Here is a 12,776-nt window from a genome sequence, read left to right on the forward strand (position 1 = left end):
TTCACCTTTGATTGACAGTATTTGAGCACCTCTGCTAGGGTTTGGTGTGCTTCTTGTATACTGTATTGGTTAATATTGTCAACTTGTCAAGATTTAGAATCACGCATGGGACAAGCCTCTGTGCATGTGTGTGAGAGTGTATCTTGAGTGGGTTAACTGAGGTGGGAAGATCCACCCTATAAGATGGAGGATGCAATGTGACCATCTGCCTCAAGTGCCTGCCTGCCATTGTGGCTGCTCTGCCAGGATGCACTAAACCCTTGAACTATGAATCCGAATAAGTGCTTTCTCCCCCAAGTGCTTTTATCAGGGTATTTTATTACAACAGTAGTAGGACTAAATAATACAAGTACCAGTATTATTTTCTTTCATTTTGTATGGAGGCTGGACCACAGTCAGAGTAACCTGAATTCCATCAGGCTAGACCCATACTCACAGGCATCACCCTGTCTCAGCCTCCCAGGTTCTTAGGTGTGCACCTCCATACCCAGCCTAATATTGTTTTCCTATCCATTACATCCCTTATGCCAGATGACACCTTGTTGATGACTTCTGAGTGCATGAACATGAGACATAAGACCAGAAGCCAGAATGTTGGCACAGTGTTGGGCACTCAGTGAAGTATCTGGTCACTGTCGGGACTGATGGTCAGAAGAGCTATGTTCTTCATCATATGGCCCAGGGTTAAGGGCAGGTTGATGGGAACTGGAGGGGAGAAGCCAGTGACCATGTATATGCCATGTTGCTCCTAGCTGTGTAGTTTAGGAAGCTGCCCACTTCCTTTGTGGCATCCTCATTCACAGGCTGGAGAAAAGTGCCTTCCTTTTATGTTGCTATTATTACCACCCAGGAGCCATTCTCCTCGGAGTTATATTCTCCTTCCTGCTCACCAGTGCTTTGCATGTTCCCAGGACCTGAACTGTCTTATCTCCAAATTCCACATCCCAGTGATGGCAGCTGGAGTCAAAGCTGGGAGTCCCCAGGGCAGTGATGGAACTCTAGAACCTCTGGAGACTGTCAGGCAGCAGGTACACCTTGTTTCCAAATCTCACACTATTCATATTGTCGAAAAGATGAGGTTGGAGTGAGCAGCTGCTTGGTCCAAATCACGGTAACTGCAGGAAGAAGAATGCCTAGCTGGGAGTGCGGATCTGTGGGCTTCTCCCAAGGTGCTCCCAATCTAAGGAAGAGGGAATTTATTGAGATTGTGATAGGGGGTAGGAACATACAGGGACCCAATATACCAAGGCCACTACTTGCCTTGATTTAGGCATTTACCAGCATGTTCTTAAGCGCCAGTCAGTTCGGGACTACAGAGGGGGAGAGAAAGATTGAATAAAGTTTGTAGTATACCCATTCAGGTGTTCTGAATTACACTCTCCCCACAAGGGAAGATCAGGATTCTCCTGCTTGGACTCTGCATCCTACAAGGCCCCCCCAGGCATCCTAAACACTGAAGCTACTACTTCAATCAACAAAGCAGAGCTCTGGGGCCTTTTATGACCTGTTTTGTGCTTCCATTCTAGGTGTATTCCTCCCTTTTCTGAATGGCTCCCCTAGAGCAAGAGATAAAGGATAATTACAAAAACCCTTGCTTAGATTGTTACCACCATACTTACGAATGAAGGTTTCCATTTCAGGAAAGATTTAATTTTTCTTTTGTTGTTCCGAGAATGGATCTCATGTAGCGCAGGTGTGTCTTGAGCTGGCTGAGGATGAAGGTAATCTTTAGGTTCTGATCCTCCAGCTTCCCGTTCTGGGTATAATACTACATCACAGTCCTGTGTGTGTGCACCATCACACTTTAGGTGAATGATGGGGACCAAGCCCTGGACCTGTGTGGTGCTAGGCTGGCACCCTTCCCATTTTGCTACATCTGAAGCACTGAATGCCATTTCGGAGCTCAGCATTTCTAAAATTAAGAAAGGAAAACAGAAGAAACTGAGTTAGCTGAACGAGTTGAATCAGAAAAAAGCAGGGTCATAAAGGTTTTGCTGCGTGGGGAAGTGACCGAACAGGCTCTGAGCTGCCTGGAGCCCAGGGAGGAGATGAGCAAGGGCTTGCCATTTCCGTCCAGGTTCACTGACCTGAGAAACACTGCATATTCTTCTCCACAGACTTTGACTTCTGGTAGAGCAGGTGAAGCTTTTCTTTAACACCTGGAGGAGTGTCCAACAGCTCAGAGGCAGACATCATCTTAGCCCTAGAGACAAGAGATTGTCGGCCAGAGAAGTCACGAGCAAGATGTTGTCTGAGGCCCTGTGAGGTGACAGACCGTCCCAGTATGGGTGATGCAAAGAAGTCTTTCCTAGACTCAAAGCTCTGGCACTGGTCCTCAACCTCAGCTGTACATCAGCATCACTGAACCACCGTTATAGAAATCACAATGAGTTTAAGTGGCAGCTTTAAAACTGAGTTTAGTCTTGCTATCAGAGTTCCCTGTGTCAAATTATACTATTTCTATTGAAAGAAAAAGAACAACAAAATGCTACTTCACTCCTATTAGAATGGCCATTATAACAGCAAAAACAAAAGAACAAATTATATGAGATACCTGCATACAAAGGGGTGTCACTTGGCAATTAAACACAGTGGGATTCTGAAACAGCTACAATGTGAAGGAGCCGTGAAAATGTGCAGAGTGAAAGTAAGTCAAAGGCTAAAGGACAAACATTGAATGATTCTGATAATATGGGGTATTTGGAACAATCAAACTAATAAGCAGGGAGAACAGACGAGTGGTTGCCAGGCAGCAAGGGAGGGAGGATGAGGAATTAGTGCTTAATGGTACACAGTTCCTATGTGGGAAGACAAAAAGGTTCTGGAGTTAGACGGTGCAAACAGGTGCACACCAATGTAGCCATATTAACATTAGTGAACTGCAGGCATAAAATAACTGAGATTTTATGGTATGCATATTTTTATGGAAAAATAACTTTTTAAACCCCACTAACCCCCAACTCTCAACCTCAACACTGAGACTCAGTTGGTGTGGCTGTGGCTTGGAAACCAGGACTTTGTAAAGTTCCTAAGTAACTCCTTTTCCAATTCACCTCTCTTTCCCCTGCCTGCTGGGCTTAATCCACCTTCAAATTGATCCCTAAGGACATCCCCACCCCCACCCCATCCCAAAGTGCTTGAGACCAGAGTTCTAAGAACCCTGTAGTAAAACAAATGGCATCCATTTGAGAGGTTTCTTAGGAAAGTACCACTTGAATACGGCAGGCCTGGGATAAATTCCTTCTCAGCAGTCCATTCCTGCCCTCCCCACTGCCCATACATTTTGTTCTTCCCACTCAAATCCAGGAATGACAGTCTCAGGAAGCTTTAGGAAACAGGAGTCCTGGGTTACAGACCCAGCTCCTTTGTAGGACTGTCTCATCCAAATGCTTTCTGCAAGACACCCAAGGGGACACCATGGGATCTCTCAGTACCTGTGCAAGGTGATTCCAATGTCCTAGGAGAGAAAAGAGGAAAGCTCTCTATTAACAGTCTCCAAGAGCTGTGACTCCCCAGCAGCAAGCTGCTCTCTGACTCCCAGTCCTAGGGTGCCAGTAAACAGGATTGTTTCTCCTTCATGGTAATTCTAATCACAAAGATGGAAGGAAGCCTTGCCTGAGCCCACAGTGCAACCACCCTCGAGTTCTTCTCTTTTCTTGGGTGATGCCAGGGGCATCCTACATGCTAAGACGTTCTGGGCTCCTGAGAGATCTCATCAAAAAGACACTGTGGGTCACTGAGACCAAGTCCCATTCCAGGCCTTAATGGCCATGCTTCCTGGCTTGGGGGTAGGATGTCAAGAGCCTAAGTCATGCCATTGCTCACAGAAGGCAGGCAAAGGCTAGGTACACTCACACTGACCTGCATGAGCTCCCACTCTGGCTGGTCTTTCTTGGCCTCTAGTTCTCCAATCAGCTCATCCAGTAGGGAAACCCGTGTGTAGTATGTCTCTCTGACCTTGCTGATGGTCTGGCTTAGCTCCTGTAGCCAGGTCACAAAGAGTTGCTCTTGCTTCTCCAGGAATTGGTATAGCTTCTCAAGTGAACATGAAATCTTCTGCTTCTGGGTTTCTGTTTGTTTCTGGGGAACATAGAATTGGGAGATGTGTGGGTGTGTGCTGTGTGCTGGAAGTATGTATCTAGGGATGCCCTCCAAGCTCATCTGATAGAGATGGATGAGAGGCAGGCTTTCTCAGTGTGGCATTTGAATGAGAATGGCTCCTATAAGGCTCATATATTTGAATGTTTGATCCACAGTTGGTGGAACTGTTGGGGAAGGATTAGAAGGTATGGTCTTTGGAAGAGGTATGTCACTGAAGTTGAGCTTTGAGGTTTCAGAAGCCCACAGCCTTTCCAATTTTCTTTCTCTGTCTCTCCCCATCTCCATCTCTGTCTCTTTTGTCTCTCTCTTCTCTCTTTGACCCTCTCTTTCTTGGCCTAATTCATATAGATTAGATGTAAGCTCTCAGCTACTGTTTCAGCACCAAGCCTGCCTGCCTGGTGCCATGCTTCTATCCATGATGCTCACAGACTCTAACCTTCTAGAACCATGAGCCCCCAGTTAAATGCTTTCTGTCATAAGTTGCCTTGGTCATGGTGTCTCTTCACAGCAATTTAAAGTTAACTATCTTAAGATTTAACTATTTTTATGTGAACAATATTTTGCCTGAATGCATGTGTATATGTACCACACATGTATCTGGTTCCCTCAGAAGTCAGAAGAGGGCATCAGATCCCCTGAAACTGGGATATGGGTGGCTGTGAGACACCAAGTAAGTGCTGTGAATTGAACTCCGGTCTTCTGCAAGAGCATCAAGTGCTCTCAACTGCTGAGCCATCTCTCTGGCCCCATCTTCACAGCAACTTAAATGTAACTAAGACTCTTGGCCTCTTATAGACATGGACTCCAGAATGGGGAGCAATCTGTGGAACTTCCCAGAACAGGCAGTATAAGAGGAGCTGACTCTTAGGAAAACCGATTGAGCATGGTACTATGTTCATCAGTTTTCCCTCCATAATTTCCACGCTGAAGTCCCCAGTACCTCAGAGTATGATCCTATCTGCAAGGATACTTGCAGATGTACTTGGATAACATGAGGTCATTCTAGAGTCAGTTGACATCCAGGCAATCTAGGAGTATATAACAAGATCTAGTCTCAAAAAGCCAAAAAGGGGGGCTTGGGATTTCACTCAAGGATAAAACCCTTTCCTAACAAGTACAAAGTCCTAAGTTCTGTCCCTAGAACTGAGGGAAAGGCTTCCAAGAGTCAATATAATTTTTATAAAATTTATAAATAAAAAGTAAATAATTATTCAATAATTAATTAAATAATATATAATTTTTAAAATTAAAAATATATATATATTATAATTCTAAGACAGGATCTTACTATGTAGCCCTGGCTGGCCTGGAACTTATAGACCAGGCTCTCTCAAACTTGTCACCTTCTTCTTGTCTCTGTCTCCTGAGTGCTAGGATTACAAGTATATGTCAATATTCCCAGTATTTTGGTGTGTGGGGGTCTAATGTAACACAGGCTGGTTTTGGACTTGCTATGTAGCTAATAGTGAACTTGAATTTATCCTCCTGCTTCTACCTTCCAAATGCCAAGGCTATAGGTATGTGCCACCATATCTAGTTTTTGTCATACTGGGGATGGAACTCAGGGCCTAATTGATTCTAGGCAGCTACTCTACCAACTGAGCTACATCTCTGGCTCCAATTATAATTATAAAAACAATCCAGAGAATTTTTCAAGTGACAGCTGCTATCTCTAGTTTCTATGACCTGTTTAATTGTAAGGAGAAAGTGAACAGGTCTTTAGAGATACCCTCCTCCCAGACAGGGAGCTACAAGGATGAGCTGACCTTAGGCCTTCCTACCATTGCCACTGAGAGTCAACAACAGGTGACCATCTCTGCTGCCTGGTGAATGGGAGCAGACCCTCAGGAACCTGTCTTCACTCTCAGTTCCCTCACGTTTTCTGCAGGTGTCAACGGGGGAGGACTGGCCCAGGGCCTCACCAGGAAGTCGTCTGTTTTCTTGTCTCCCTGTAGCCTGTGCTCCTCCACATATCCCCTCATCTCCCGCAGGCGCTCCAGCTGCTCCCGGATCTGCTCCTGGAGAAGAGTACTAGTTAAGGTGCTCCCACTTGACTTGCCATTTTTAACCTGTACCAATTCTAGAGGAAAGACTCAACTACTAGGAGCAGAGCCAGGCAAGGGGGAGCTGCAACTGAAAGCAAGAGATGGGGGTGCAGGTTCTAGGAAAGAAGAGGCATGAATTCATCACCAAGGGAAACAGAGCCATGCAAAGCACCGATGATCAATGAGGGAGAATACAGATTTCATACTGAAAGCCAATGCCCTTGGACTGCTGAACAATATAAGTTATCCATTCCTTCTTTGCCATCCCAGTTTATCTTGTGTTTTTACCATTTGGAGCCCAGGAATCCTGACTAATGCATCCCCATCCCAGAGGGGTTGGATAAAGAACACAAGGCCAATTCCCAGAGAGAGATGGGGCCAGGCAACGGAGCACCTCACCTTGTACTCTAGTGCAGCCTCCTCTATAGGGAGCACTCGACAACGGAGCACCTCACCTTGTACTCTAGTGCAGCCTCCTCTATAGGGCGCACTCGATGTCCTTGATGCTCCAGGCTCAGCCTGCAGATGAGGCAGATGGGCTCCCTGTGGTCCTCACAGAAAAGCAGCTGCACCTGCTTCATGTGACGGGGGCACTGTGGTAGGGACTGGGGGCTCTGGGCTTCGCGGCTCTTTCTGTCAAGTAAACCTTGGCACTGAAAACATATGGAGCATCTGCCGGAGGCCTTGGGATCCCCAGGAGCAATGGAGCAGCTACAGGAACTTTGCACACAGGTATCACCACGCAGGACTCCTTCCTGGGTGTGGCAAAGAGGGCACGCAGCCTTGTCCTGTGACCTTCCTGGAGACACAACAGTGGAAAAATTTCCTCAATGGAAAACTCAAGATTCTTACAGGAGAGCAGTTATTCATAGGGCACACATATTCTCAGATCTGGCTACTTCCCAACATGCTCTTCTCTGACTTCCATCCAAACGAGGTTGTTACCAGGTTACTGAGGCTGAGGGTAAAACTTTCTGCTTTTCTGGGCCTGGCGTTCTTGCACATTTATTCTGTGAGATGCCTGTGACCCTTTGGTACAAATCCTATGCTTTCCCCTAGACACAGGTCTAGCCAGTCATATGAAAGAAAGCAAAACATGCTGACAGCATTTGCTTTCTTACATCAAACTATCACAGATTGCCCACAATTCAAGTCAGCTCCTGGGGCTGGTCACTGTGTGCCACATGTATTGACAGATCCTCACTCCTAGAAAAAAAAAAAAAAAAACTGGCCAGAGAGCATGGCAAGCATTTGGAACCTGTGTGCTAGGTGAATCCTCTGCTCCCATTCAAGGATCACAAATAAAAGCAAAGAAAGAGACTTTATAAAGCCAACGGGTGAATCTTACATCGAGGACAGAACAGTTCTGCAAGTTCTGCTCCAAGGCTACGGGCAGTCTCTCTAATATGTCAGAAGTGAGAAGAGACGCAAAAGAAGTAGAAACACACCCTCCATTAGCTCTTCCTTCCTTCTCCCTCCCTGGCCCAGGAATTTACCTCACAAGCAAAATCATAATGTCCCATAAGAAACCATTCTCATGACAGAATCAATAGTTCACCTAGAGGGCTGCTCTTTCCAGCTCACTCCAAATGGAAATTCTCAGCCTCCTGTGCTATTACCAGAAGTCATTTGATCAAATTCTAGTCAAAGGGAAGTGAGCAAGGACAGACAGCTTCTAGAAACATTTAAAAATCTTCTTTGTATCATGATGTCTCCTTTGACCCTCTATACCCCCTACTCCCTTCTCTACATCATGATGTCCCCTTTGACCTTCCATACTCATGAGTGGAACCAGGCAAGGTTATGAAAAGAAGAAGAAGAAGAAGAAGAAGAAGAAGAAGAAGAAGAAGAAGAAGAAGAAGAAGAAGAAGAAGAAGAAGAAGAAGAAGGAGGAGGAGGAGGAGGAGGAGGAGGAGGAGGAGGAGGAGGGGGACGGGGAGGGGGAGAAGGAGAAGGAGAAGAAGAAGGAGAAGAAGAACTTGAGACGGAAAGACAGCTCAGCAAGTCTTAGTTGCGGTCACACAAACGTAAGTCATTTGTGTGAAAGAGGAACAAGCTGTGTTGTTCACCTAAACTGGTGGTTTCTGACTCTCACAGACAAACATAATCCTGATGACTAATTTCCCAGTAAGAGAGTTTTGGTCAACATCTTTTCCCTGCCCAGAGAAAGGTGATTAGTGGAATCTCTGGCCCAAGACCTACCCTGTGGGGTCACTGTGAGAAAGCAATATTGTAACCCTTTCCTCTCTACATTCTTAACCTAGCCTGTGCTTCTCTATACAAGAACATCTGAGGGCTCAAGCACTAACCGAAATGTGATGCAACCTGTAGTGCAAGATGTGTAAATGTGCATTTTTCTGGGCCTGCATCACATTTTCTTAAGACCTGAGGGAGGGTACCTTCACAAGCGGCCTGTCCTAAGGATGCTGAGTCTTCTGAAGTTTTAGCTGGTTTTTCACATAGTGACAAAGGCACTTCTGGATCAGAGAGTATGCTGCCAGCTGTCTCTCCCGAGGACTCTGTTGTTTCTGGACTCCCATTTCCATTTTCTGTCCATGATGTAGTGCATCTCTCCTCCCCAATCAACGATGTTTTGGAAGACATGTTTCTGGATGTTTTTTCATCCAGCACCATGGAATGCTCTGGAATCCCTGTGCCCTTTTCTAAAGCCCCTGTAGTCCTTCCATTCAGAGTAGCTGTTCTCATGCGAATGAGACTCCCATTTCTTGTTTCCTCTTCAGTGGGAAGAGCTTCTGAATTTGGGGGTTCGCCTTCTCTTGAATAAGTGGTAATTTCAAGACTCCTGGGCCGCTTCTTTCCTGAAGGCAAATACACATACACTTCGGCTTTCTTGCTTTCTCTCCTCCCTGGGGCATTGTTGTAAAGTCCTTGAAGCCTCCCTGCAGAGCTGACATTCCTGCGGAGCTGGGCACTTGCTGTGCTCTCCTTATCCCCTGGGGACTGGGTGCCCTGGGTTCTCCTATAGAGAGGCGCTGTGCTCCTGGTCCATGGCTTGGTCTGTGAGTCCAGGCTCTCAGGGCCCCTCTGATCCTTCCTTTTGGTCAGTGACTTCTTCTGGGGTCCCTTCCCCACTTCAGCCTGGCTGGGTGGCAGGGTGTCTGATCCATCATGGTTTTGCTGTGTCCCATCACCTTCAGGGACATCTGATACCTTCACACTCTTGGCTTTATTCTCTGCAGAAGACTGGACAGAACCACCAACTCTATTTTCTTCAATCAAATGTTCTAGAAAGACAATAAGATACAGTCATGAAGCTGTGCTATATTCAAGGCTGGGGTTGGAGGAAGGGAGAAACTCCTTAGAAGTTACTAAAAGCAAAGAACTGAACATTCTAGACAACAGATGTCCATTACACAGAACCGTAAAATACATAGTAAATAAAAACTGGGTTACTGTTATAGATGCATGCATGACTATAGCTGTAACATTTGACTTATAAAGCAAAGCAAATAGGAAGGGATGAAAGCAACCAGCTCAGTAAGTAAAGCCACTTGCCAACAAGCTCAGCCTCCAGAACCACAGAGGAAAGAATCAATTCCTTCAAGTTGTCCTCTGACTTTTATGCCAGGGCACACTAACACTCACTTACATATGCAGACAGACACAAAATACATAAGCAAAGTAAAATTAAAATAGGAGCCTGGAGAGACAGAGAGGTGGCTCAGCAGTTCAAAGCAATGGGAGCTCTTCTATAGCCCCCAGATTCAGTTCCCAGAATCCACACAGTAGCTCACAACCATCTGTAACTCCAAATCCAGGGAATCGGATTCCCTCTTCTGGCTTTTGTGGACATCAAGATTGCAAGTGGTGCACACACATATCCAGACAAAACACCCACACACATAAAATTAATTTAAAAAGGAACATATAGAAATGAATCATTTTCAATCATAGCACAAACTGAGGAAAACCTCAGGTCATAAAGGTAAACGTAGATGGTATTTGAAAACAAGTTAAGGGAACTGGAGAGATAGAGCTCTTCCAGAGGTCCTGAGTTCAACTCTCAGCAACCACATGGATGGTGTCTTACAACCATCTGTAATGAGATCTGATGCCCTCTTCTGGTGTGTCTGAAGAGAGCAATGGTGTTCTCATATACATAAAATAAATAAATAAATCTTTAAATTAATTAATTAATTAATTTTTAAAAAGAAAGGAAACTCGTTGGAACAGGTGTGGTGGTGTAGTTTCTAACCTCAGACACAGAGACAGGAGCATCTCTAGAGTTTGAAGCAAGTCTAGTCTATATAGTGAGGCCCTGTCTAGAAATCAAAGCCAAAAAATAACAAAAACAAAAACAGCAAGCAAACTTGCCTGCAATTTCAGGATATTGACAGATAAGGTTTAATTTCAAAGTCTACATAATGAAGATAACCCATGATTAACAACTTAAGTTTTCATTTGAAGAAACCTTTCATTAAAAGCAAAGAATGTTTAAATATCCTTGTAAAGTATCCCAAAGAAGAACTCTAAATTGAAATTGGATGGTTAATGAGATTCTCAGACATGTTAGTATGGTTGAATTTCAAGCCTTTTCTGCCAACCTGATGTTAGTCTGGGCTTGATTATTAGTTGAAAACATGGAGTAAAGACTTCTCTAGGTTTTGCTCCATTCGTGATCCACCTGTCCTGAGTCTCACCCACAGCTGAAATATCAGTTTTTATTATTAATGTCTTTGAGGGGGGAGCCTGGGAGCTTCACTAAACAGGTTACAAGGGCCAGAGAGAAGGATGAGGCATGCTAGATTCACACTGCTCGGACTGAAGTGGACAGGGGCTTTCTAACCCTTAGCTAGTAAGCTTGTGTCCGAGCATTCCTCCCCTCCGCCACCAGTAGCTAGCATCCATCCCCACTGGGAAGAGGCTTGGCTACTTACCTGTGCCTGTGGCTTTGCGAAGCTCCTCTGCTAGTTGGCGCTGGTTGGTGGCCCGCAGGATCTGCACGGTCAGTCTTACAGCATACTCCTCCCCGTAGTAGGTTATCAGAAGGCTGGCCAGCTTTACTGGCCTGGCCATCTGCATATGGCCCCGGGGGATCCTAGAGTGGCCCTTCTCCAGGCTGGTGTTCTGTAGCTTGAACTTGAACTTCTCAAAGTCATAGGGCAGCAGCTCCTCCAGGGTGTTTAGCAGATGATCACCAAGGGTCTTGGCCATGGTGCGGGCCAGGAGGGACTGCAGCCAGCTATGTGGCTTCTGGAAGACGATAATGACCTCTCTTCCTGCAACTTGAGAACAAGCAAGAAATAGCTTGTGAAATAACGGACAAGGCACAGGAAGCACATCAGCTTTGGTGGGAACTGAGAGTAAAAATGAGGGCGTGTCCAGGGTCTAGCCTACTGCATGCTTTCTTTGAGGATTCAGAGTCTTTTCCAATGGGGAGGTCTCCACCTTGCCAGCCTATGTCCTGGTTAAACAACAGGCAGGCCAGACTCTAAGGGTAGCTCTGGGATTGACAGCCAGACCTTCCAGCTGCTCCTGAGCTCTTGCTCGCTCTCAGGACCGTAGGCCGTGGAAGAGGGAGATGATCTTACGTGGAGTTAGCCCCCTCTGGCCAACTGCTCTCTTTGGACTCTTGAGGTTTATAAACCTGCAGGGCCAATGGCCGGTGAAGGAACAAACAGCAAATAATCCCTATAGGCTTTGCCTGGGTCTTCTCAAGAAAGCAGAAGCCAGAAAGGCACTGCAATGCATGTCCAGTCTGTCTGGTCCATGTCTAGTCTATCCAGCAGCGTAAAGTGTTCAGACGGGACCTGCGGACCACCTTTGTTGCCAGCATTCTCATGCATCTATTCCCACAGCCAACTTGGCCCTGGCTTCCTAGGTCCACTAACTGTTTCTGTGCTAAATTTTCTGTGGTCTCCTTTACTTTTGTCTTAACCATTGGAGAACAAATAAAAAGCATTATTATCTATCATTCTAAACACCCTAGATATCTGTGAAGGCTGATGTTGATTGCCAATCTGACATGCTTGGGAAGAGGGAACCTCAATTGAAAAACTGCTTCCATCAGAATGGCCTGTAGGCATGTATGTGGGGCTTTTTCCTGATTGATATCCAATAAAGTAGTGCCACGCCCACTGGGGGTGATACCATCCTAAGCAGGTGGCTTTGGCATATACAATAAATGTGACTGAATCCAGGTGGTGCTAGAGGCACACACCTCTCAGCACTTGAGAGGCAGAGGCAGGTGGATTTCTGTGAGTTGGAGGGCAGCCTGGTCCAAAAAGTGAGTTCCAGAACAGCCAGGGCTGTTACATAGAAAAACCCTGTCTTGGAAAAAATAGAAAGAAAGGCAGAGAGAGAGAGAGAGAGAGAGAGAGAGAGAGAGAGAGAGAGAGAGAGAATGTGAGCCTAAGAGCGAGCCAATCAGTGCTCCGCCAGCATTTCTGCCTCAAGCTCTTGCTTTATTTCCTGTCTTGGCTTCCTTTGACCATGCATTGTACCTGGAAGATGAAACAAACCGTTTCCTTCCCAAATTGCTTTTGGTATGGATCACGGCAACAGAAAACAAACTAGAACAAGACCCTAAATACTTCGAATAATATATTACCTTATTGTGTATGTGTTGATGATGTGTGTATGCACACATTTGGGTGGATGCATGTGAAT

The 12,776-nt window shown here is 45.7% G+C and overlaps 1 protein-coding gene across 3 annotated transcripts; it reads right to left on the minus strand.

Moving 5' to 3' along the window:
- Positions 1-298: 298 nt before the first annotated feature.
- Mefv (MEFV innate immuity regulator, pyrin) lies at positions 299-11,377 on the minus strand. 3 transcript variants are annotated; one of them, XM_021185368.1, is made up of 10 exons: positions 11,045-11,377; positions 8,546-9,391; positions 6,602-6,945; positions 6,024-6,119; positions 3,862-4,080; positions 3,435-3,457; positions 2,088-2,203; positions 1,620-1,912; positions 1,279-1,310; positions 302-1,115 (listed from the first exon to the last, which is right to left on the minus strand). In XM_021185368.1, the coding sequence occupies exons 1-10, from the start codon at positions 11,319-11,321 to the stop codon at positions 1,058-1,060; spliced, it is 2,304 nt and encodes a 767-aa protein (XP_021041027.1). In that variant the 5' UTR covers positions 11,322-11,377; the 3' UTR covers positions 302-1,057. The 3 variants fall into 3 exon arrangements, with proteins under 3 accessions (XP_021041028.1, XP_021041026.1, XP_021041027.1); XM_021185369.1 differs by lacking the exon at positions 1,279-1,310 and having other exon boundaries at positions 299-1,115; XM_021185367.1 differs by lacking the exon at positions 1,279-1,310 and having other exon boundaries at positions 299-1,180; positions 8,456-9,391.
- Between the last annotated feature and the right edge of the window lie 1,399 nt (positions 11,378-12,776).

The sequence above is a fragment of the Mus caroli genome, chromosome 16, assembly GCF_900094665.2.
Source record: "Mus caroli chromosome 16, CAROLI_EIJ_v1.1, whole genome shotgun sequence".
Lineage (NCBI taxonomy): Eukaryota > Metazoa > Chordata > Mammalia > Rodentia > Muridae > Mus > Mus caroli.

Excerpts from the sequence above, each read along its gene's own strand:
- Mefv (XM_021185367.1), bottom strand. The coding sequence starts at position 11,321 with ATGGCCAAGACCCTTGGTGATCATCTGCTAAACACCCTGGAGGAGCTG. Across the intron at positions 3,458-3,861 it reads CAGAGTGGGAGCTCATGCAG|GACATTGGAATCACCTTGCA; the intron begins GTCAGTGTGAGT and ends TTTCTCTCCTAG. Across the intron at positions 2,204-3,434 it reads ATTGGAATCACCTTGCACAG|GGCTAAGATGATGTCTGCCT; the intron begins GTACTGAGAGAT and ends TCTTGTCTCTAG.